Source organism: Morone saxatilis, unplaced genomic scaffold, assembly GCF_004916995.1.
Source record: "Morone saxatilis isolate NCDOM2014 unplaced genomic scaffold, NCSU_SB_2.0 Contig10, whole genome shotgun sequence".
Lineage (NCBI taxonomy): Eukaryota > Metazoa > Chordata > Actinopteri > Moronidae > Morone > Morone saxatilis.
Genome location: NW_023339652.1, coordinates 8749979 through 8774963, shown reverse-complemented (window position 1 = coordinate 8774963; position 24985 = coordinate 8749979). Strand labels below are relative to the sequence as shown.

The following is a 24985-nucleotide window of genomic DNA, read 5'->3' as shown; positions in this document are numbered from 1 at the left end:
TTATTTGTCCCCTGTCAGACCAAAACAACTCAAAACAAAGGATATGTCATATCGGAGTCTTCAGGAGGTACCACAAACCCAACACATAGTGCTAAATGCCAAAGAAAAGTTATTCTGAAACCATAATTTCGTTACAAACAAATTAGCAATTTGCATCGGTCCATTTGATGTGTATATTACGCTAACTAGTAGGGTTGGGCTGCAAGATATGATTATTTTCGTACACATGTGCTGGGTTGGCTCAATTCAGTTTGATACGGCCCATCAGCCCAGCATGGCAGGGATTTGCATTTCCACAACAACAGCGCTACAACACGGACAGAAAAGCCGCTAACATCTGCTACAGTGACATTTAACTTTCTATAAATTCGTTACTATAAAAGTCTCCAGTTATTTAAACACTTCTATAAAGAAGCAGCAAAACCATGAAATGTTGGGTTTCCATCAACAGTAACGTAACACAATTCCTGTACAGCTGATAGCAAACATGAAACAGTCAAATAAAGCAGATATCTGAAAGTACCAACAGGGATGCAGGACAGAAACTACACTTCAAACCACAGAGATTCAGTTGTCATGGGTTGGTGAGAGGCAGGTCGGGCATTTTGTTATTTTGTGTATTAAAGATCAAATTAGGAAAATAGGTGAAGGTTACATTTTATCTACTTGTGTGCCAATAAACATCTTGTTACAGGGTGTAATTTTCTCCTTCATACCTTCTAAAATAGCTGCAGAAAAAAACTCATTTGGTCTGAGAATTCACATAAAATGTGTAAGTCTACAGCATCAATCTCCCTTTTTATTATTCACAAAGGAGCTCGAGAATTTAAACCTGCAATTTTGAGTCTGACTTAAATAAGTGACTTTTCACTGTATTCCGACCAAATGTATAGTAAACCTTGCCAAGACTGAATATGCGAGCCCTCGTCCTCCGTGAGACTAGCTAGCTGGCTAGGGGCATTTGCTCACACTATTATGAAGATAAAACTTGAGACTTTCAGTGTTTGTCAGTTCTTCTTCACATTGCTATGGAGACAGACCTCAGGGTAGGAGCTACTTTGGCGCCCGCTGATCTTATAATCGAGATAGACACATGGAGAGAAGAGACGTGTGTACTGTCAGCCTCCATATCCAGCCAGTCAGTCATTTTATTCTTTCGTTCAGTCAGTCAGTGAGTCATTTCATTGCTTCAGTCAGTCGGTCAGTCAGCCAGTCAGTCAGCGGGTCATTCATCTGCTTTTACAGACAAAAACAGTGCACAGTTGCTCACAACAACTCCCTAAAAGCTTCAAGAGGACTTAAGTGTTTTTATTACAGTATGTAATACTACTACATTCTCTTTTAATTTATTTCCAAAATTAATGTAGAAACAATAAAATTTAATTTAATTTCAACAGTTACACCAATACTCTAATTAACCAAACATTTGTACTATTGTGTGAATCTGGTTTGGTTATCATTACACAACCCTTGGCTGAGAGAAGAGCCTCAGCCTGTAAACTTACCAGCATGTGGTTGGTTTGATAAATTAAAATGCACATTAAAGTTACAGATTCAGCCCCGTGGTCAAATCATTTCATCTGAACATCACAGATTGAAATAATTTGATATGTTGTTGATTCAAATTTCCACAGTGGAAAGGTTCTCTACTGTTCTGTTCTGTTCTGTTCTGTTCTGTTCTCTTATCTTCTCTTTTTTTCTATTCACTTTCCAGAGACAATGTCTTCCATAATCTCTTGTCCTTAGTACTTTATGTATGTACTTTTTTTCTGTTACAGTGGTGAACAATCAACAGACATGTTTCTATTAATGAATTGTGTATAATCACATGAGGGCTGATTGAAGGAATCCCAAACATGCAGCATTTTTTTCTTTTGACTGGATGCCACTGTATACATGTTTGCAGGGGGTGATTTGAAGAGTTGGGTGGTCATAATGAGAAGCTTTTTTGCTGGTGTAAGTCATATCAGACACTAAACTACCAAAAGTTGGTGATACAACAGAATTGTGTATCAAAGGTGCAGAAAATGCTGGACACACAACAACGTGATAATGAGAGAACCTATTTCCCCTTTATCCCCTTCAAATCACCCCTTTCATGTTGTGTCTATATGTGTGTTATGTGTGTGTGTGTGTATAATCCATTCTGTTTTCTGTGTTCCAGAAATAGGATCTCCAAATCCAAGTTCAGGTTAGTACATGTTGTTTACCATAGTCCTTCAATTCACCTGCTCTAATGTCTCTATTGCTGTGGTATTTGTACGGTCGCTGGATGTGTGTGCGTTTCTTGTGCACACCTGTACACAAGCACACACAGAGACACTGACGTAGCAATAGATAGCCTCACTCTTTAAAGGAATAGTTCAACATTTTGGGAAATATGCTTACTTTCTTTCCTGCCAAAAGTTAAATAAGAAGATTGAAACCACTTTCATGTTTGTATGGTAAATATTAATCTATAGCAGTTAGCTACCAGTTAGCTTAGCTTAGCACATAGGCTGGAGATAGGGGTCACAGCTAGTCTGGCTCTGTCCAAAAGTAAGAAGCTTGCTAACATCTCAATTGTTTCAATTTCATACAAAAATCATAATTTAAAAATAACAAGTTCAGTCTTTGTGCTAAGTTAAGCTAACCATCTGCTCGCAGTAAAATCATATCTAACAGACAGATAGAAGAGTGGATTTTATCTTCTTATCTAACTCTTGGCAAGAAAGCAAATAAGTCTCTCTCCCAAAATGTCAAACTATTCCTTTAAATTGTTAAAAAAAATGAAGTGTATTGTCATCAAGAGAGACAGAAAAATAGTGTTTTCAAAAGGTCATGCATATTTTCACAAATTACAAAGACACTAAAAATGACATGTCTTTTAATGTAAAAATGCATGTCCGCTTGTGTTGTGTTGTGAGTTGTGTCTCATGTAACATTCAGTGTGTGCATCATGGCAAATGTGTGCCGTAACTGACTCTAAACAGCTCACACACACTCAAACAGAAAACTGATAAAACATGAATTTTGTATAGGCAGAGAAGGGAGAACACTTCCCAGTGAGCCATGTTGATCTGTTTGAAAAGAGGCCTTGCAGATACAGGACAAATATCCGTGCAAGCAGGTCTGGCGTTGTGGGGTGCCAGTGGAGAAATAATAGCTGGACACTCACAGCAGAAAAAAGATTAGGGCAGTTGTGGTCTGGATTTATTTAGTTGTTATAAATAAAAGCAGATTTCTTCTGTGATGAATAAAAAAGTCTCTGCTCAGTCTCAGTTGTCTTACAAGGAGGTTCTTTATTACAGCACTGGCGCCAGGAAGCCGACTTCACACATCGAATACAGTATAGGTGTCAGCTTGACAAAAACCCCTCCACGAGCCTAGTTATACCCACACTGCCAAGGTCAAAGAAAGGGGGCCTTCATAGCTATTATATCTTCTTTTCTAAACATCCAAATCCAGCCAGAACCAGTTTCCAAACCAAGAAAACTGAGACACCCCAAGGTCTTCCAATTTTTACAACTGAACAGTCTGTTAAGTTGCACGTCAAGTGTTGCTTTGAGTTATTCAACAGATGATTTAACAGTGATTCAGCAATTTTACATATATATTTCAGTCATTTCCAGACTGATAAACACGTACTGTGAAAACGTGTGATGCAGTGTCTTAGCAGTACCAGAATTGTTCTGGACCTTCTTATTTTTATTCACTTTGTTTTAAGGCAGTCTAACATTAACAAATTATTGTCTCCTCATTAACTTTTAAGGTAATTTGGAGTAGATTTCTGTAATTATATGTTGCCATTTTGCCACTGCGCAAATACTGCCACTCCTACAAATACTTGTAGTGGCTGAGATACCGCTATATCAAAACAATTGTAACATGTATTGTGAAATTTGATTCCTCCCTCCAAGTGTCCCTTGTGACGCATATAAATCATAAACATGTAAAAGTCTAAAGTGAAATTCATGCTTCTCTGCTTCTGCATGATTAGAACAAAAACAAGGTTGACTGTCATCGGGTCTTTCGGTCTGTCTCATTATTGTTGAAAAGGACAATTATGAAATCTCAGTTGTCTAATCATTGGTACACGGGGGCGTAGGTAAAACAAATGGCATGACCCTTTAAGTGGACTGGTTCACATAGATGTGAGTGCGAGGCGTGAAGCTGCCAATTACCAGAAACAATAACTTTTATTTTCAGCAGTAGAGGGCAAGAAAAGTGCAAAAAGAACCTATGTACAACACAACACAGAACAACATAGAATTGTCTAAATAGAAAGAAAATGTGTTTTTTATGCTAAAATGAACCACTTCTTCTTTTGAAGCATGAATTTCCCCTTGAAGTGTGAATCACAATGTTGCACTTTTCGTTTAAATTTTTGCCTTCAATCATTTCGTAATAATAATTTTTTTTTATTCTCAAATGGTGCATATCTAGTGCTGCTACAAAGCTCTTCATACTGGCTTTTCCTTGGTGTGAAACGTCTTTGAGGATGACTAACTGTTCCACAGCTCTGCTCTCAAACAACAGACAACCACAGGCCAAGGGGTGATGTCATCACTATTCTGTAGACAAACTAATTGACTCTTTCTTTTTCTTCTCTCCCCACCGCTGTTTGCTTTTCACTCTCTTCTTCACTTGTTTCGGTTGATCATACTTTACTTTTTTCTTATTTCTTCTCTTATGGGCCCTCGCTCTACCTCTTTTCTCCTTTGTCTGCCTTTCTGCTCCTCACACTCTCTCTGCTACTTCACCTCTCTCTTTGACCCTCCCGCCTTTCTTTCAACTCCTTTCCCACATCCTCTCCTTTTTCCCTACCTCCTCCCTCTCTTATCTTTCCTCACCTCTCCATCTCTCTCTCTCTGTATCAATCTCTGCTTCTTCCTCTTCAGTCGATACTCTCGGAGGTGGAACAGGCTGTGTAGGAGGAAGTGCCGGGCAGCGGTCAAATCACAGGTTTTCTATTGGCTGGTCATCTTCCTGGTTTTCCTCAACACTCTGACCATCGCCTCTGAACATCACCAGCAGCCTCAGTGGCTAACCGATGTACAAGGTACACAAGCACACATTCTTGTACACACAAACATACCTCTTTTCATTCTGATTGTAGCGCAATTGTTCACTTTTTCGCAATCTCCTTCCCTTTCTACATCTCATATTTTTGCCGTGCCTTGTCTCTTTTTATTCCACCCTTATTTCCGTTTTCCAATCCCTGCCACTTTCCTCTTTTCTTTCCCCCTCAGACATAGCCAACAAGGTGTTGCTAGCACTCTTCACTGGTGAGATGCTGTTGAAGATGTACAGTCTGGGTCTGCAGGTAGGTGACTAACAGTAATGTTAAGTGTAAAGTAAAGTGTAACGTCCAGTCTTTATTCTCCTGTACTTGCTAACTTAAGTTTCACTTCTCTCTTTACTCTCCACAGGCATACTTCGTTTCGCTCTTCAATCGCTTTGACAGTTTCGTAGTATGTGGAGGAATTCTTGAGACCATTCTGGTGGAAACCAAGATCATGTCTCCTCTTGGCATCTCTGTGTTACGTTGCGTACGCTTGCTGCGAATCTTTAAAATAACCAGGTTAATATGGACATTTTTAATATTGAATTATTGAACAGGGTTTGCTGACAGAGAGTGTGTGTTTGTGTACTTTTGTCCTTCCACACACACATATTTGAAAGTCACCTACTGCTGTACTAGACAAAAGAAAGATAATAGCAACTATTATATTATGAATTGTCCTCAGGATGTTTTTGCACATACACATATATTAACTGGACGTCCCTCCCCCAGATACTGGAACTCCTTGTCCAACTTGGTGGCCTCCCTGCTAAACTCTGTTCGCTCCATCGCTTCCCTGCTGCTCCTGCTCTTCCTTTTCATCATCATCTTCTCCCTGCTCGGTATGCAGCTGTTCGGGGGAAAATTCAACTTCGACGAGACCCGACGTAGCACCTTTGACAACTTTCCCCAGTCTCTGCTCACTGTGTTTCAGGTAATGATACTCCAAATGTCCCTGGTCTATTTTCTCTTCCATCTTGTTTTCCATTTTCAGTTTGTATCCATAACATGATGATCTTTGTTTTCTCCATTTGTACAGTACACAAACGTTTGTAAGTCATCTAGTATGAGTCTTACAATGAACTGTATTATATCACTGTCACAAGGGTTAAAACTTTCTTCCAATGAAAATCGACAAAACTCAAAGATTTTTATTCCATTTCTTTCTTTCTCAGATCCTAACAGGGGAGGACTGGAACTCTGTGATGTATGATGGTATCATGGCATATGGTGGGCCGTCCTTTCCTGGGATGCTGGTCTGCATCTACTTCATCATCCTCTTCATCTGTGGAAACTGTATCCTGCCATACATAAAACAGCAATAAAACATAGCTATAAAGCTATATAATGTGGATCTAAAGGGAGGTGGAGGTATTCTGGAGGTTACTGAGTATGTCTACTCAAGCAGCTGAGTTCAGTGTCTTTCAGATGCAGAAAGGTTGCTGATTATTCACTTATCCTACCAGGATTGTTTGCAGCCAACCACGCTGATGATCTGATGGGTCAACAACATCCTTAACTTCACCCCTCTAAACAGATATCCTCCTGAATGTCTTCTTGGCCATCGCTGTGGACAATCTGGCAGATGCTGAGAGCCTGACATCCGCACAGAAAGAAGAGGAAGAGGAGAAGGAGAGGAAAAAATTGGCCAGGTAAAGCCGAAAGAGGAAGAAAGACAGGTGAACAGTTAGCTGAGGAAAAGAAAGCAAGAAAATTAAAACATTTGTGTGTCTGACCCACACCAGAGAAACTGGTATGGTAAGAGAGGGAGTAGGGGAGTTTGACCAATCTCATCAAGGGAGAGGTTTAGCTTACAGCATCCTAGATAGACATTTAAGGATGCTGATACTAGAGTGCTGAAATCAAAGCACTGAAAATGCTTCACAATTAGAACATGAACTATTAGGTTTTAGAGACAGGCTGCTTTGCTTTTCTGTCTAAACAAATTTAACTGGGTAATCTTAGTGTCTCATTGCCTACAAAGGTCATTTGTCAGCAATGGTAATGTTAGATTTTAGTGCCACTGAGGAAGATAACATTCCCCTCAGTGGCACAAATCATTAAATGTCTCCTCTTCTTGGTTGCAACCTGTATTGATCTGAGGAAAAAGTGTGATGGAAAACAACCTGCTGGCTAACTATCCCTTTGGTTTAATTATAACATCACAGCCACCCACTGTGATTGAAATACACCGTGATTGAAACACACATACTAATTGTTTATTCTGTCTTTCTGGCATTAAATTGTGTGATTTAAAACAAATCAGTGGATTAACAAGGGGCTAGCAATGCTAGGGGTAGCACAGGGAGAAAGATGCTAAAGGTGAGGATCTTCTTTTCCTCCTTCTTTCTCCAGGTTGGCCAGTCCAGAGAAGCGCCATAACAACGAGAAGCCACCTCTGGAGGAGGAGAAGAAGGAGAAGATAGAGCTTAAGTCCATCACTTCTGATGGAGAGACCAACACTGCTACTAAGGTACACACAAACATACAGAGAAGGACTAAAGCCACAGATTTCAATAAACGCACAAATGAGCAAGTGTGTACGTAGTCAGAGAAATTAATGCATTGGCAAATGCTCTCCCTCTGCAGATTAACATGGATGAGTACTGTGGAGATGAGAGTGAAGAGAAGAACCCATATCCTGCCAACGATTACATAGGTAACACGAGCCAGATTTGTGTACAACAAGGTGCAATTTTTCCTTTGTGTGACTTTCTGCTAAGGCACTCATACTTAGAGACTTTAAGCTCCACTTTTCCTACTTTTTCACACCACTTTATATCCTCTCCTATTCTTTCTGTCTGCTTTTTCCCTCTTTCTCACTATTATCCTTTTCCTCCCTCATATTAGGAGACGATGACGACGATGAGCCAGAGATGCCAGTAGGCCCTAGGCCACGGCCACTCTCCGACATTCAGCTGAAGGAGAAGGCCATTCCCATGCCAGAGGCCCGCGCTTTCTTCATCTTCAGCCACACCAACAAGTAAGAGTTCTTCTACCTACCTTATTTTTCTTCCCCCTCTTCCTTCCTCTCTGATGTTTCATCAGCTCTCAGGCTGTTTCTCTCTGTATTTTTCCATGCTCTTATTTTTGTGAAAAGAGACTCAAATATGAATCTCTCTCACTCTCCTTAGATTCAGGGTTCTGTGCCATAAGATCGTCAACCACAACATCTTCACCAACCTCATCCTCTTCTTCATCCTGCTCAGCAGCATCAGTCTGGCAGCTGAGGACCCGGTCAAAAATGACTCTTTCAGAAACCAGGTAACAGAAACACAAGTGTCTTAAAGTGTCAATACAGTATATACACGTACTGTACAAGGCTAAATGTACATTAAGGCACGGACAGAGGCAAACGTTACAGTCATCATTAGTTGCCCACACACATTCATTCTTTGCTAAGTGGATTAAATCCGACAGCAACATATAGAGGAACCAATGCTTTTTGTGACTGGCTGGTTACACTTAATAAGATTTCTTCCAGAGTAAAGCAACTGCGATTAACTTCATGTTAAGAAGATGTGAAACGCCTGTTAAGCTTTGTTTTGTCAATTTAAATAATTTTTTTTAACTTAATATTATAGTATTTGTTATGTACGCACATTGCAAAGAATTAAATTATTTATATTATATTTTTATGTTCAGTTTAAGTTAGACACATGTGTATTGTCAGCCTTAAGCCAAACTCTAAATACCCCAAAGCATGCACTATTTGCATTGCAGTTGCATATACTAGTAATGTATAAAGTTGTTTAGTGTTTATATGTGTAATTTGTGAGCTGTAGTCTAGTGTAAAGACTGATGACGATGTGTGCTCTATCTTTTTTTTCTATTTAGTTTCTTCTTTCATTGAGCAAGACAAATAAAGATCTTTTTCTTGTATTTTTCCTTGGCTATGGTATAGGCTGCTGCATATTAGTCTACCTCAATTAACCTTCGTCTGAAACTTTAATGAAATAATACATCCTGTTTTCAGATTCTGCTCCATTTTCAAAGTCTATTTAAGTCAAATCGGAATTCATTATCCTTGGACCTGAACCTCAGCATTATTATTTCAGTATGTTGTGGAGTCATCCAGGACTCTGCTACAGTTGACCACAAGTTCAGCCTTAACCCCCAAAGAATTGCATTTCCTCCTGTTTCTCTCTTTATTTCCATTGTGTAAACAATTTAGACTAGAAATAGTTGTGTTGTTACAGGTGGAGCCTAAAAAGTAACAAGAATGCCAAATCGTTTTTTTGTTGAGTTGATGCATGTACAACCTCAGCTCAGTCACACTTTTTATCATAGTTTGTTATTGTGGCAGATACAACTGATGACATAATGCCTCATGATGTTTCCTGCTCAATTAGAAAGTTATTGCATATTGTGCATGAAAAAAACTGTGTTGTTTTCAATTCCAGGAATGCTTTTTGTGTGTCACTGTAATAGTATCTCTAAACTGAAAACAATGATGCTCTTTGTTGTGTTTTCAGATCCTGGGCTATGCAGACCATGTCTTTACTGGACTCTTCACCATAGAGATCATTCTTAAGGTAGTATCTAATGTTTATGATGTAGGGTAAATGGGCCATATAATCTGCAAATGCTACAGTATGAACTAGCTGTGTAACATTTTCCACATATAGGATCGCAATAGAGACTTAGGTTTTGCTGCTGACAAACAATAGTTGATGTTTGTTACAACCTGGTTGATGTGCCTAGTGAGAAGGTGTTGCTGCATCAGGGCAACAACAATTTAGAGAATTTATTTTTAGGTTAACGTTCAATAAAGTATTTGTCCTTGGCAGTGAACACTTCCTTAAAGAAAGTTAAATCCAATACTTTCAGATACTATTTAATCCCTGATCAGTGTTAAAGGTAAGGCAGTCACTATGTCTGCCCTCTGCACGGTTCAATATCCTAAACTGTGATATAATCCTTCTTTATTTGACTCTCAAATATGAACTTTGATCCCACAGATGACAGCCTATGGAGCCTTCCTCCATAAAGGGTCATTCTGTAGAAACTATTTCAATATTCTGGACCTGGTGGTGGTCAGTGTGTCCCTCATCTCATCTGGGATACAGTGAGTGCAAGATAATGTTTTCTGATGCATGTTTTATACTGTTCCATTTTACTGCTTTAGCATTTCAATCAGACTTTTGTGCACTGATATTACCGACATTATTTGGCAACAATTCCAAGCGATATTACCAGTGAAGCTTACAGTATTATCTGATAAGCATTTACGTTATTACATGCTAAGAGACTGGACTAGATAATGACAAGTACATGAGAATCTAGTCCAGTCCAAGAACACATAAATAAAGTTGTAAAGTGGCTAAGTGGAAAAAATGTTTTCATTTGTAAACTGCCTCCTGCTTCACACTTCTCTCTATTCTCTAACAACTTTACACTTCATTACTCCCAATCCCCTTCTCTCTTTGTAATGTTTATTAAAAAATGTTCTCTGCTTCTCGTAGCAAATAACTCCTTAAAATGCTGTGATATTTTCTGATGTTTAATATGCTATACTACACTCTCTGTCTCTAATGTTTAATAGACTAGACATCTCGACGTAAGTCCATATTATCCCGTATTAATAACCCCCTTAACAGACCTTCACCTTAACTGTGTAAAAGTGTCACTCTTTTGATTTGGTATTTCTATTGTCTTGGAGAGTTTAGTCGAAAATCAAGACTGTAATCTGTGATGTTATCAGCAGTTGTAGTTTATTGGGATAACACTGTATTGATAATAAATGGATGATTTGTTATTAACAAACAGTATGTTTTTACGCTTAAAAATGCTTCTTAACAGGCATCAGCAGTCAAGTCAAATTCACTTCTAATATTTGTGGATAAACTGAACTCTCCCAGGCTATAGAAATGATACCTGAATGCTAAAACTTAATGGTTTTTGCCTGTTAAAAGTAGTTTGTGTGTGGGATTTTTCTTGAATATATCACAGTCAAATTAATTGTGATGGTGTTAAATTTTCGAAGTAAACTGTTAACTGCTTTATACTGCAGTTCTAGTATTTGCTGTACCTTTGCTTTGACACTCTTTTGCTATTATTACTACCCAATAATGAAGTATCTCCCTGAGATGTATCTGTATCTTTATTTATATGTTTCCATTTAAGTAACAGTGCACATTGAAGTAAAGCTGTAGGAAAGCAGGATGGAAATGTTTATGAGGAGGTCAGTAATTTAATATGCAAATGAAAACCAGTCATAAAGCAAATTACAACATATAACTACATCAGATGTTTCTGCTGTCATCCTGCAAAGTCCGGTCATTGTGGACAGCATGAAGTATGGCAAACAATAATTCACATGAAAGAACTGTGGCAAAGTGGCCAATATGATTATCTCTGGATGGAAACAGTGTTTTTGCTCTCTGAGGAAACTAGTTAGAATCTGGCGGCTTGCAAAAGTTATTACAGGTTCACCATTTGCCTCAACCCAGTCAACTGAAGCACAACTATATAATATAATATTTTAAAAGTTACAGTTAAATTTCAGTTGACATGTATATGGATTGTACTGTCACTAGATATCTTCACAGCTGGTTTGACTGTGATATGTTACTGATAACATCCTACTCCACATGAACTACCTTTAACTTCTCTTAAACTTTACCTTTCTGTGTTAAAAAGTTGCGCAACAGGTCTTTCCCTTACTTTCTGTTTAAAAGTCAACACAGAGTAATGTCACTCCCTTTAAATCACTCCTTTAACCATCTAAAAAGTCACTCCCTTGAAAGGATACATTGACATTTTGAATCCACTTTTTCCTTCTACCTTTGTCACACTATGGGAAAAAGTCTTTGTATTTGTTCTTCAGTTAACTGAATGACTGGCTTATTAGCTTTTCGCACTGAAATTAAATGTCAAAGATACTGGCAAGCTACATTTTTAGCATGTTTTATACCTGTTGACTTTTAAGTAGTAATAATTACACTTAAGATTCCAATAGTTCAGATTACTGAAGCACCCATGTCAAGGCTTTTTCCAAACATGTATTGTAAAATTCAAAATGTCAAGGTATTCATTTAATTATTTTGGTTAGTATGTAAAAGCTTTTCTTTTGAACCACTAGAAAAGGTCACACTGTTTGATCTTTGGATTGTACTGACACTCTCTTACAGCACAATAACTCTCTGTTTGCCTGTAAATGTCTGTTTGTGTCTTTGTGGTGGTCCATCTGGGTTGTACTTGTGTGTGTTTGTCCATGAACCATATGTATTTGTGTGTGTTGCGTGTATTGCACTATATTACATACACACTTTTACTATGATTTACTATCGTAGCCAATTTATGTTAGAAAAGGAAAACATGCTGTCTTGATAGACAGTACTCTTAACATTATTAGAGGAGGTGCTATCAGTCAATGAAACAAACATTTCTAAAGAAGTAGAGTATACAATAATTAATAATTAAAAGTAAAAAATGGACTAAACCAGATTTAGTAATGTGAACCTGTTCCAATCCCCTGTTAAAAATCTGAGATATTATTAAACAAGGGTAAGAGTAGCTTAATTACATTTTGTAAGCCAAACTTGTCTCTAAAGAGAACCATGGCTACTTTCATTCATTATTTCTTTGAATGTTTTTAGGATTATTTTATATCATACTATCTTGATCATTTTAATTTCCATAGCTTGTGTGTGAGTTGTCTTGATCTCCACAATTTCTTTCTTTGCCTCATGCTACAGTTTGTGTGAACAATCTTTAATACAGATACTACTGAACATGCCCTAGGGTGTGTGTTGTTTCTTGCAAATATGTCTTAACAGTAAAATATGTGTCAGTTTGACTGGTCAGCAGTTTAATCCCATGCGTGTTTCAGGTCCAGTGCAATTAATGTGGTGAAGATCCTGAGAGTTCTCCGAGTGCTCAGACCTCTGAGGGCCATCAACAGAGCCAAGGGACTAAAGGTTAGAGCACTCACACATATAATAATACACACATACTCTCTTCCTAACAAGTAAGACACATTCATGTACTCACTATCATATTTGGTGGGTTTTCCAGCATGTCGTGCAGTGCGTGTTTGTGGCCATCAGGACCATCGGCAACATTGTCATCGTCACCACGTTGCTGCAGTTCATGTTCGCCTGTATTGGAGTACAACTCTTTAAGGTAAAGAATAAGAAAATAGGGAAAGAAAAATGGAGGGGGGTCCTAAACCTAATGACATGTCAAATGTCGTAATTGTGCTTTTTTCTGAGTAATAAATATTTGTGTTTTCTATCAGGGCAAGTTCTTCTCCTGTACCGACAGCTCCAAACAAACTCAGGCAGATTGCAGGTAAGAGATTCCTCCTGCACACAAGCTTGTTAACTCTTTGCAGTGTAACTACTGGATAAAACACGTGAGTGTGTCTGTGTCTACTTGCATTTACAGAGGTTCCTACATTATGTATAAGGATGGTGATGTGGGGAAGCCTGAAAGAGCCCAGAGACTGTGGGAGAACAGTGACTTTAACTTTGACAATGTCCTCCAAGGCATGATGGCCCTATTTGCTGTGTCTACTTTTGAGGGCTGGCCAGGGTGTGTATCTACATACAGACACAATGCATGTATATATTGATCTGTATAATGTATATTGCTTGCTTTTTCAGTTTGTCTTGACTTTCCTCCTTTCCTTCAATGAATCTACCCTCCTTCCCTCAGGCTACTGTACCGAGCCATAGACTCTCATGCTGAGGACGTCGGGCCCATCTACAACTACCGCGTAGTCATCTCCATCTTCTTCATTATCTACATCATCATCATCGCCTTCTTCATGATGAACATCTTCGTCGGTTTCGTCATTGTCACATTCCAGGAGCAAGGAGAGCAAGAATATAAGAACTGTGAGCTGGACAAGAACCAGGTACTGTTTTTATCTGTTTTATATCAGCTATAACTGAATTTGTCGATGCCTTTGTGTGCGTTTAACTGCGGTTTTATGCTTTTGTTTAGCAGCAAGATAGAGTAGTAGGTTTCAGGTATAAGAATGACTGTGCTGTTCTGACTGAAGTGGGAAAGTCACTTTGTCATTCAGAAGGCACAGGGGAGAGGGAATGGAGGCCAGACAGTAGGGGGTGAGACATGGGAGAATCTGGACTGAGGCTGAACATGAGTTTTAGGGGGTGAACTACTTCAGGAGTCCAGCCAGGAGGGAGCTGCAGCAGTTCAGACAGAAGATGAGACTGAAGCTCAAAAAGAAGGAGACTAGGCCAAGTCTCTGCAGCTGTGTTCTCTGTGATGATCCATGTCTCACCAAGAGCATGGAAATGCACGGAGACGATGTAAGAATAGTCTGGGGTGGGAAAAGGCTTTTTTAGACTGCCAGCTTTTCCTCCATTGTCTGAGTACAGAGAGACAGAGTGATGAGGAGTTGGGGAACTACATCACCAGACAAAATTTAAAGGCAAATGTCTGTGTTTGTGCATGTTCACATGTTGGTGTTGTGTTTGTCTTACAGCGTCAGTGTGTGGAGTATGCTTTGAAGGCACGTCCATTGCGACGCTACATCCCCAAGAACCCCTACCAGTACAAGGTGTGGTATGTGGTCAATTCCACCTACTTTGAGTACCTGATGTTCACACTCATCCTTCTCAACACCATCTGTCTGGCCATGCAGGTGAGTCCCACACACACTCATAGATGAATGCAAGCACACACGGGGAAATATTGTAGTATATGCATTAGACTACTCCCAGTCTTTACAAACACTAATTAGTTGTTTATGTGATTTTGCAGCATCATGGTCAGACCACAGATTTCAACGATGCCATGAACATCCTCAACATGCTCTTCACTGGACTCTTCACTGTGGAGATGATCCTTAAACTGATCGCCTTCAAACCCAGGGTAGGTCCACTTCTCTAGCTGCAAAATAGAATAGCACCCTTGAACAGCACAGTAGAGCAGCATAGAAAATTGTATATTCTGCATTCAGTAGGTTGCAGGTGAATATTTGATAAAATAAATGTAAAGTCTAGTTTTTACTACTAATACAACGTACAACCAATGAATATAATAGAACAGTCAAATACATTTTAGCCATTGAATCCCATTGGTTGTAAATAACTGCTTACTGATGTTAAACTGTATATTCCCCATTCCTGTTTCATTTCCTCCAGATGATAATTATGATATTGTGGATTTGAAATGTGATTAGTGGACGGCATTGTGTGTTTTTTAATTTCACTGTTCCCTTGTTACCCTGCTGTTGTTGCTATGTGTGTATATTGGTCCAATCATAGAACTTCCTGGTGCATCAGCTATTTAAACAATAATAGATGGAGATTTTTCCCCCTATTATAGCCGGGTTGGTGGAAAATCCTTGCACACAATCAATAGCGAAAACATAGTTTAATATTAGATTTTTAGTCTTATCTCTACTGTTGCACCATACACCTTGTAAATCAAAAGATTAGTATAAGAAAAAAAGTTTCCCAGGTATTTTAGCCTTCTATCCAGGATAACTTGCAACAGTACCAGTGTCACTTTTACACATAAGGCTCATTATAACCATCATAACTAAATTCAAAATACCCCAGGTTTAAAAAATACCATTATTTTTAGTGTGTGGAGGAATTCATTTTACTTTTACTTTCTTTATTTTATATGTGAAGTTAATTGCTGGAAGTTAGTTGTTAGAATTAATGAATGTCATCCACAAATATATCAGTATTTGGGAGCCAGGGTCTTTTTTATTTATTATTATTAATTTAAACTTCTTTTTGTTTTTTTCCAATTAGATGTAAAATACAAATCATGTCCTACAAAATATGTGTTATTGTATATGTTTTATTAAGATGGATGACAGATGGTAAGATCTTGTAATACCTTTTGAAAATAATTATCTACTTGGACCAATTAGTCTGAGTAACATAAGACATGCTTTGTAGTATTTTCAAGCACAGGCAGCCCCAGTTAGAATTCACCCCCTAACTGTGCAGGACAACTTTTAAGGTTTGGGAATTGACTTCATGCTGTGCTGCATTATGTATGTAATCTTATATTATGTTCACCTGAAGACAGACTCATTTAAATTGCCAGATTTGTTTTTATGAGGGTTTCTTCAAAAGAGTTGTGAATCTTTACACTAAGAAAATATACAAACTGATACCTGTTTTCCTTCTTTCATGAACTATATAATAATATATAACTCTTTAATAAGTTATAATAAGTGCAGCATGACAACACATTCCCAACCATATTGAACAATTCTATTTATAAATAATATGGAATAGTTATTATATAATTATTGTGTGTGAGTCGCAACTTTAGGATGTGCCTTGTTTTCATTGGTTTTGCTTCAATAAACTCTTTCTTTAAACAGCTGACACACACAGAGGACCAGCTCATTAACACTTTTACTTCTCAGGTATTAACAGTCGTCAACACACGTGGAATAAGCTCCAGTAACATTTGCTCTGTTGAAAAGATGTATGCTAATGCATTTTAACTTTTGAACAGGTTTCACTGTCTCCGCCTTCTTCAGTTACTTATGATTTTACTGGTTGAGTTTTTTTCTGTTTTGTTCTGAGCATCTGAGCACATTGTTGAACTTACTGTTTTAAAACTGAGGTGTGTCTACATTGGTTCGTCAAATAAATTTAATCACTCCATACATCAGCATTTGGATACTAATGCTGAGCGCTGTTTTACTAATGTTTAACTCCGGTTTTACATTAATATTCTTACAAAAAGACTGTCAGCGGGTGCAGGTGAATTATGGCAAGAGGAGTTTTTGCTTTTTATGATGATACCTCAGCTGCTGATGACAAATGATGAAGCTTAAAATAGATTAGTAAGATTGATCTTCTCTCAGCATCCCTCTGTATCTGACACTTTTTCAGTTTGATGCAGTCAATTGGGTGGGATTTGTTTGTGCATACTTATTTAGTTAAACAGTTATTTTGTAGGTTTACTACAGTGTAAAATATGACTTCCAAAAAACTGAAAGGTTGAGGCCTCCCATCTCATTATCCAAAAAGTGATCCTTCTAATTTCCCTGCTCTAACTTCCAATCATATACAGTAACAAACAAATTTCCTCTAATCCATTGAGAATTGGTCAAAACATGGGCACATCATCATACTTCTTAGACTATAGTGATGAATAATTGCTAGTGTACTATGGAAACACAATCAGCCAGAATCTGAATGAGATGTCATTCATTTTCAGTATATGGAAATTTCTTCTGAGAGGACCATGTGGCCATTTACATCTTGGCTGTCTTAGTTCAAGTACACTAAAGCTGTTTTAAAATACAGCTCTCTCCTTTTACAGTACATTTAATATATTTTTATTTTACCAGCCTAGATAATACTGTTTTGGCCTGAAGCTATGTGGATGTTTTTTTTTTATATATAAATACTCACTTTGTACCGCTGCTGATGATAAATTGCCCACAATAAGTTAGGCAAACAATGTGGGCTTTCAGTATAATCACTGCCACAGCATTGTTGAATAGCCCCAAGATGCAAATGGGAGACTTTAGTAACTGCTATCTAACACGCCATCCTTAACAGAGCAGGAAATTCAGCTGCACTTGATGAACAGATACTAGATAAAGATAAAGGAAAAAAGTTGATTATGATCATTAGAATTAGAATTAAATTTGTTCATGTGTTGGGTCATCAGCTGATTTTTCTATTTCCTGAGTGTACTGTACAACCTCATACCACCTTAATAGGGCTGCGAAGTAGCAGCAGATGTTGTTTTCCTTCTAACGTACCTTTCTTACCCTCCTCCTCCTCCTCCTCCTCTTGCTCACCTCATCCTGTGTAGGGGTACTTTAGTGATCCCTGGAATGTGTTTGATTTCCTCATCGTAATTGGCAGCATAATAGACGTCATTCTCAGTGAGATCAACGTAAGTACGATGCCCACTCTCACTCTCACTCTTGCTGCTCTCTCTTTCTCTCTGTCTTGTGCCCTCTTGCTTCTTCTCAATCTTTCATTTCTTGCCTCTCTCCTTTCCTTTGTGGCTATTCTGTTTTGTGCTGTCTTTTCTCTTCATCTCTATTCCTTCTTCCTCTGCCTTCTTCTTTCTCTTCTTTCTTCTCCTTCTTCTCTCCCTCCATCCTTAACTCCAAGATGGCCGCTGCCACTCAGGGGACCCTCCAACCACAAGGGTTCCTGAGCAAGAACAAGCTTCTTCCTGGGTGTCATAAAAAGTAGCGGGGACAGAGGCAGGGTTTTAGCTTTTAACACAAAGGGTTTCTGTCTCGCGTCCTCCTTCCTTATTCCTCACAGTATCTCAGATGTTGTCGGGTTCTTGATTTTTTTCCCCACTTTTTGTCAGACTGTGACATGTCCTCAGGTTTGATTCCCTCACTAACTGAACTAACTCACTGACCAATCACAAACAGACACACCTTTTAATTTTTTTAACTACAGCAACAGGGGCGTTTTTTTTTGTGATTTTGTTGCAATTTGTTCTTTACTGTTGTTGTTGTTGTTGACATTTTCCTCTCATGGACAAGCATGACCGATCGCCGCTGCTCTTCCTCTGCTGTCCATCTCTTTCAGACTGCCCCTTCTTTTCTTTTTTGCCGTTTAATTTTGTTGATTCTTTCCCTCTCTCCTACTAAAATCTTCAGTGCTCATGTATATAATGTTTTTATCTTATTTTTCTCCTCTCTCCTTTGATTTCCGTTCTTTCCATTTTTTTAAATGTCTTATGTTCTGTCCTTTTCTTCTGTTGTTTTTCTGTTCTTTCCACCCCTACGCAGCATTATTTTGTTGATGCATGGAACACATTTGATGCCTTGATAGTTGTGGGTAGCATTGTTGACATAGCGATCACTGAGGTTAACGTAAGTAGTCCAACTCCCTCCCTCCCTTCCTGCCTGCCTGCTCTGCCATTCCCACACACACAAACAGACCGAGCGCCGATACCCATCTCGCATGCTTTCAAATGATTAGGAAACTTCAGCCTCACCACATCTGAACTTAAGAGACGGCTGAAGTCTGGCAGTTAAAACAGCCAGATGTAGCGCAATCAGAACAGAGCACAGTGCCCTCTGAAGGGTGCGTATAATTTAAAACATATGAAACACTAAATTTAAAGTTGCGCTTGGAGAACTTTGGCCCCTTGACATCTAAATAATAATTTGGCCATTATCAATTTGACTTATATTGAATACGTTGGCTTCTCAGGGCTAATAATTATCATTACTTACTTTATTACTTATTATTTTTTTGTTGAAATATAATTTAATGGAGGCTGCAAAACAGTTCTCGATGTTCCTCCTCCACATGCGTGCACATTTATCTTCAGCAGTATAAGAAGGCTGCAAATAAAACTTTATTTTCTTAGTTTAATTATTATTTTGTATATATTTCCTAATATTTGAAACTGCTCCGGATAGGTATTCATGCCTTGGTCTGCTGAACATCAATAGCATCAAAAACTATTGCATTTGCCAATAGAACCTATTGCATTGTCTCAGCACTTGGTTTGAGTTCACATTGGTTTATTTGATCTTTTGTCACTGCCATAGGGTATAGTGTCCATTCCCCTGGCATGATGGACACTGTATAGCATGACATATATAAAGGTGGTATATCCAGGCCTGGTACTTTATATAATGCTTTCAGAAAAAATCCATATTTCTGAAAAAGAAAGATTTTCTGGAAAGAAGGAAGGAATACAGATTCTCATTTTCGAACATTGTTTTTTTAACCTAAGTGTCATGAAACTCTCTCAATTCATAAATCATCAGGGAAACTTTACATTCAAATGAGAAAAATACAAGTTGCAGTTGCATTTTTTTTTGTCCGACAATAGCAATGTGCAGACATAGAGAACAATTTGATCCATAAATGGATTTACTCAGGACCCATAAAATTTATGTAAATGTATGTATGAATTCATTTATTATCGACGTGGAGGCCCTATGGTCAACAGTGGGGCTGAATAAGAATGAATATCCCAAACACAAGTCAAATGTTGAGTGTCTATCGTATTTACACTTCAGGGATAATTGGTGTTTTATTCATGTGATATTCAAAGCACTCTTTGGTAGAAGAATGGTCTGAGAACCATGCAAACTGCAAAGTGTGGTTTGACAGAACTCCAGTTCATTTAGCCTTAGAAGAGGATAAGTTTCACAGTTTGTACCAATTTTCCAGAAAAGAAAATCATTTTGTACCATGATCAGACTGGCCAACAAGCTGAATGACACTTAACAAAAACATTATTTATGCTGTGAAGGAGCTTTCTGTTGGAAAGTCTATCACTTAATTCCATTCAATGCTTCAGCTTAAGTCTGCAAAACTTTTCATCTCCAGTAGCAAACATCCAGTTAAAATGCCTCAGGGAACTGACTGTAGCTCAAGGCGCAGCTAACAAACTGTTGGTTTCAGTTTGATATTTATCGTATAGACATAAGAGTTGTATCAATCTTCTTATCTAACTCTTGCGAAGAAGGTTTCCCAAAACTATTTCTTAATTTGTTTATTTTTCGTTCACAATTTATGCTGTATCTTTAGCCACATCCATTAAGTAAATCTACATGAAGACATGGACATAAAGTCACAGGTTAGACTGAGACATTTATGTATTTAGCTTGAAGAGTTTTTGATTATGTCATATTAAACATAGATACACACACAAGGATCCATATTAAGTGTAGGTTTGACTGAAATCCTCTAACCCTCAGCCGGATGGCTGGTTTAAGGACGTGAAGCAGAGAAAAGATATGCACATGGGTACACCAGTGTGTTCCCCTATGGTGGAATGCAGTGTGTTTCACCTCAGACAGCACTGGTCAGGCATACAAATAAGGTTAGTGTATCCCAGGGGTGTATGAGCTTGGCAGTTGTTTTCCTGCCTTTAGAAAGGGAATCCATTTGTCCCCATGAGAGGCTGACAAAGCCACTTCTAAACAACACTGGGTAATTTCCAAACTGTACTTTTTATTCAGTTATTCTGTCTAGTTATTACAGAAATGTGATGTCAGGGAATCTCAGAAGTATCATAAATCTATATTTCCTGGTGTTGCTTTGCAGACAATGAATTTATCTGATGTTATAACAAAGTATACGTATGTACATAGAGAGATATGAGTATGTAAATACATAAAGAGAAACTTCATAAAGCCTGACAGAGCAAAATAAAAATCAATTTGGACAATGACATGTCTGATGGGAACTGCCAATATTCAACCACTGATCGATTAGCCACCTTAATACTGAGGTTCGTTGGGCCAGAGATATACATCTTTGTCATCTATACAAGTCACTGATGTTGCACTTAACTTTTTGGTTTGGAATCTGCCTTTGATTTGGTTTGATTGATTTGGTTGATTGGTTTGCAGTTCTTTCTTTTCCTCTCTCACCCCTAACCTAAAGGCATGCCCCAAGTCTTTTTTTCCCTCTCTTTTGTTCTTTTTCTCTGGTATTTTTTTTTATGATTTGGGTGATGAGATGCCCAAGCTACCTTTTCTATTTGTCTTTTTTAAGAAACCCTCCGCAATTCAATCCTGTGAGAACTTTTGACTGTTTTTGAACTGGGACCCTGTCAGTTAGACATTTTAGATTTTAGCCTGCTACTGCATTTCATCAGGCACTAAAGCACAAGTGAATGCTTTTTAACGTACTGAGAAATGCAATTAGAAACTAATAGTAGCAGCTTGCCAACAACTCCCTCTCTTTCATTGCATTTCTAAGTACAGAGTGAAGTGCAGTAACAGGCCAGCTTTTAAAATGTTATCACTTTGCCTTTAGTAAATATTAAATTGCCAAAGAAGCCCGTTTGAGTGCACTCACTTCGATGCTTTGCTGGGTGCTTGTTTGACTTAGATTAGCTGCATTTTTTGTGGTCTCCGAATCAGAATACTTTCTTAATCCAGGGTCTCTAATTCTTTCCAGCAACCTGCGGGTGCTTCTTAAATCTTACATGGTTTCTTTTACGTTTTTGGTTTTGGTTTGAGTAGAAGTAGTGTGAACAGATTGGTAGTGGTTTGCTCTGAGCGGTGTCTTGCAGACGATGCCAGTATGGACTGCATCTATTTCTCTTTTTCTTTCTTTCTATTCGGAATGCCTCCTCTTCTCCTCTCCATCTCTATCCTCCTCTTTCTGAGCTTTTTTCGGTTCACTTAACTCTTCTTTTATGGACGTTTATCTCTCTCTCTCTCTTTCTCTGTCTTCTTTCTCGTTGGTTTGCGGTGCTGCTTGCTCACCTGAAATGCAAGCTGGGTAACATGGATCTCTCATGCTTTTCATATACCCTAAGAGGTCAACCAATCTAAATATCTGCTATATTTTAAATGATTGTAATATTAGTTTGTTCTGTGTTTTTAATCCCTGCACATTAAACATTAAATGGGAATGCACTTTATGCTGCAATATTACAAGCCAACAAAATATGGATCAAAGAAAATAAATAAAACGCTGCATAAAGCTCAAAACTAGGGTAAGGATGTTCTCAAGAAACCCATGTTACCTATTGAACTGACTGAACTGATGAAATTTTTGCTCGAGAACATGACGTGCAATGTGAGAAAGCAGCCCAAGTTCATTTAAAATGAGCTCATAAATCCAATGAGCTGCAACTGCAGTAACTCACATCTGCACTGTAGTTCTGCCTGAAAGGACTTCCGTATATTTATTCACAAATGGACTGTTTTGTTTTTCTACTGAATTTTATGGTTAAAATCTCACCGCATGCACACATCCTCCAGGGCCACAAGTCCACTGTAGTCTCTGTAACTTGTTCAGTTTAACTTCATAATGAGAAATATAATAATGAGGAATCATTTGAGTTTAATCCAATTCTGGGTCACATCTTTGATTTCACATAGAAATTGAAGCAAATTCAGCATTAAATTACACTTAAATTGACCCTAATGGCCCTTTGTGTAATTCACACACAAATATACACACAGACAGACACAAATTCTCTCATATTTCAGTTTTTAATTACTACACTTAGTGAGAATCAGTGCCATCTTCCCTCCCTGCCTCCTTCCTTCCTTCCTTCCTTCCTTCCTCCCTACTTTCCTTCCTTCCATCCTTCCTTCCTACAGTTGTCCTTCCTTCCAACTTCCCTTCCCTTCACACTATAATGCCGCAGCTGTTTTCATCAGACATGCACACACACAAACACACACACACACACACACACACACACATATCCTCTCTTCACACACTCACACACTCTCTTCCTATAATTTTCACATCAGCAAATGATTAGTGTCCTTGTTGCTAGCCAGTTAGAAGTGTTAGAGTACATTTGTTTTAATATAAGTTTATAAGTATCCATTGTACTTGATGAAACATAGTTACCTATTACTCGGTACATCCTTATTGTGCGTGATCATAAAGTTTTGTGTATGGCTCCGTTAGAATTCCTTTAAATGCTTCATTCCTTCCCTCTTTTCTTGCTATATTCTCACCTTCTGTCCTCCTTGTTTGCTTTCCTTCTTTTGCTCCTAGCTTTCTAGCTCCTTTCTCTAACTTTTGTTGCTTCTTTCCTACTTTCTTTCTCTCTTTTTTTCTTCAAAGTTTATGTTACTTGCAAGCCCTTCTTTATTCCAGGAAAGATTGGGAATAATGAAGCATTATTTTGTGGTATGGTATTTTAACAGGGCCAATACCAAAGCAGAGTGAACCTCCTGAGTCATAGATTTAACTACTAGTTAATCTATCACTCTTAGCAGTGTAAAATGTTGCAGTACTAGGGACACCCAGTGGGTGTCTCCCTAAAGTATGTTATCTTCGTGCCTCTCAATGTTATGTAAATGACTTGTGAGCTTCGATTTCCAAATGCATCTAAATCATCTTCAGTGAAACTAATTGAGATGATCTTAACTTTCTGACTTTTTTATTGTGGTATTCTGATGCCTCTTTGACCTGAAAGTAGATTAAAGTTGTGGTCTGGTTGGACCACAAACAACATATATAAGCAACGGTACTTGATGTATTTATTTCACAACGTCCAAACCATGTTAATTTCACTTGGATCTTTACTATTCTCAGCACAAAGAACGGCTTGAATAGCACATATTCAAAGGAGGCATTGTTCTTTAATGCCAAGATGTGTTTGGTAAACGTTGCCTGAGTTAAGCCAACGCTTCAACCACTGTTACTGTACTGTAGCTTCAGCTGGCAGAAAGAAAAACAGATAGCCACAGAGGCGCCCCTCTATCCCCCATCATACACTCAAACCCATGTCCTCACTTAACACATGCTATGCTGCACATAGACACATACACATGCAGCTGCCCCAGACCATTATTCATTATTTTGGCCTTCAAGGCATTCAACAGCAATTGCCCAATATCTTACACATCCTACATGTTTCCAAGTAGTAAGTGATTAAGCCTGATGTGGCCCTCACGGAGGATGGGGCCAGTCTCTATATGTAGTAATATCTTACAGAATTCTCCCTCGTGGCCCAGATGAAATTATTTCCACCACATAAGGGTTCATCAGAGACTGAACCCTTACTAGCATGGTGGTTTGTGAGTTATTTTTTGTCTGGGCTGGTGCAAAATTCTCACATAAACAACCCTAAAACACACACACGCACAGTGACACACGCACACACACACACACACACACACACACACCAAGGCGCTGCTCTGGTGCTGATCTTTGTTGCCTTTCCTTAAAGCCAGCTGACTCCTCCTCGTCCTCGTCCTCCTCCTCTTCGTCCTCCTCCTCCTCCTCTTCCTCCTCTCACCCCCCTGCGGTAAGGCCAATGGTACGCTCCGACGGTAATCTCGTCCGCCTCCCTACCTCCTCCACCATCCCTCCATCCTTCCATCCTTCCATCCCTCCTTCTGCTACGCCATCCATGGTATGATCCAAAACTTTTGGCTTTTCATTGGTCCTGTCAACTCTTCTCTGTCGCTCCTGCTGTCATCTTCTACAGCATGTCCAGATTTATATTTATGTAGCTGTTGTTTGTACTTTTACCTGTTTTATATATATGTGTGTGTAT

General features: G+C 38.5%; 1 protein-coding gene across 2 annotated transcripts in view; it reads left to right on the top strand.

Moving 5' to 3' along the window:
- The window catches only part of cacna1c (calcium channel, voltage-dependent, L type, alpha 1C subunit), a 139495-nt gene that overhangs the window by 87602 nt on the left and 26908 nt on the right, over positions 1-24985 (top strand). For both annotated transcript variants that reach the window (XM_035673392.1, XM_035673400.1), the window contains 21 exons: positions 2165-2191; positions 4881-5041; positions 5232-5305; positions 5412-5563; positions 5777-5978; positions 6220-6340; positions 6582-6696; positions 7400-7517; positions 7634-7703; positions 7895-8027; positions 8179-8308; positions 9520-9579; positions 10006-10112; positions 12879-12966; positions 13064-13171; positions 13287-13339; positions 13436-13582; positions 13706-13907; positions 14502-14660; positions 14780-14890; positions 17822-17905. In XM_035673392.1, coding sequence (XP_035529285.1) covers positions 2165-2191; positions 4881-5041; positions 5232-5305; positions 5412-5563; positions 5777-5978; positions 6220-6340; positions 6582-6696; positions 7400-7517; positions 7634-7703; positions 7895-8027; positions 8179-8308; positions 9520-9579; positions 10006-10112; positions 12879-12966; positions 13064-13171; positions 13287-13339; positions 13436-13582; positions 13706-13907; positions 14502-14660; positions 14780-14890; positions 17822-17905 — 2422 coding nt within the window. The remainder of the gene's footprint in view (positions 1-2164; positions 2192-4880; positions 5042-5231; positions 5306-5411; positions 5564-5776; positions 5979-6219; positions 6341-6581; positions 6697-7399; positions 7518-7633; positions 7704-7894; positions 8028-8178; positions 8309-9519; positions 9580-10005; positions 10113-12878; positions 12967-13063; positions 13172-13286; positions 13340-13435; positions 13583-13705; positions 13908-14501; positions 14661-14779; positions 14891-17821; positions 17906-24985) is intronic.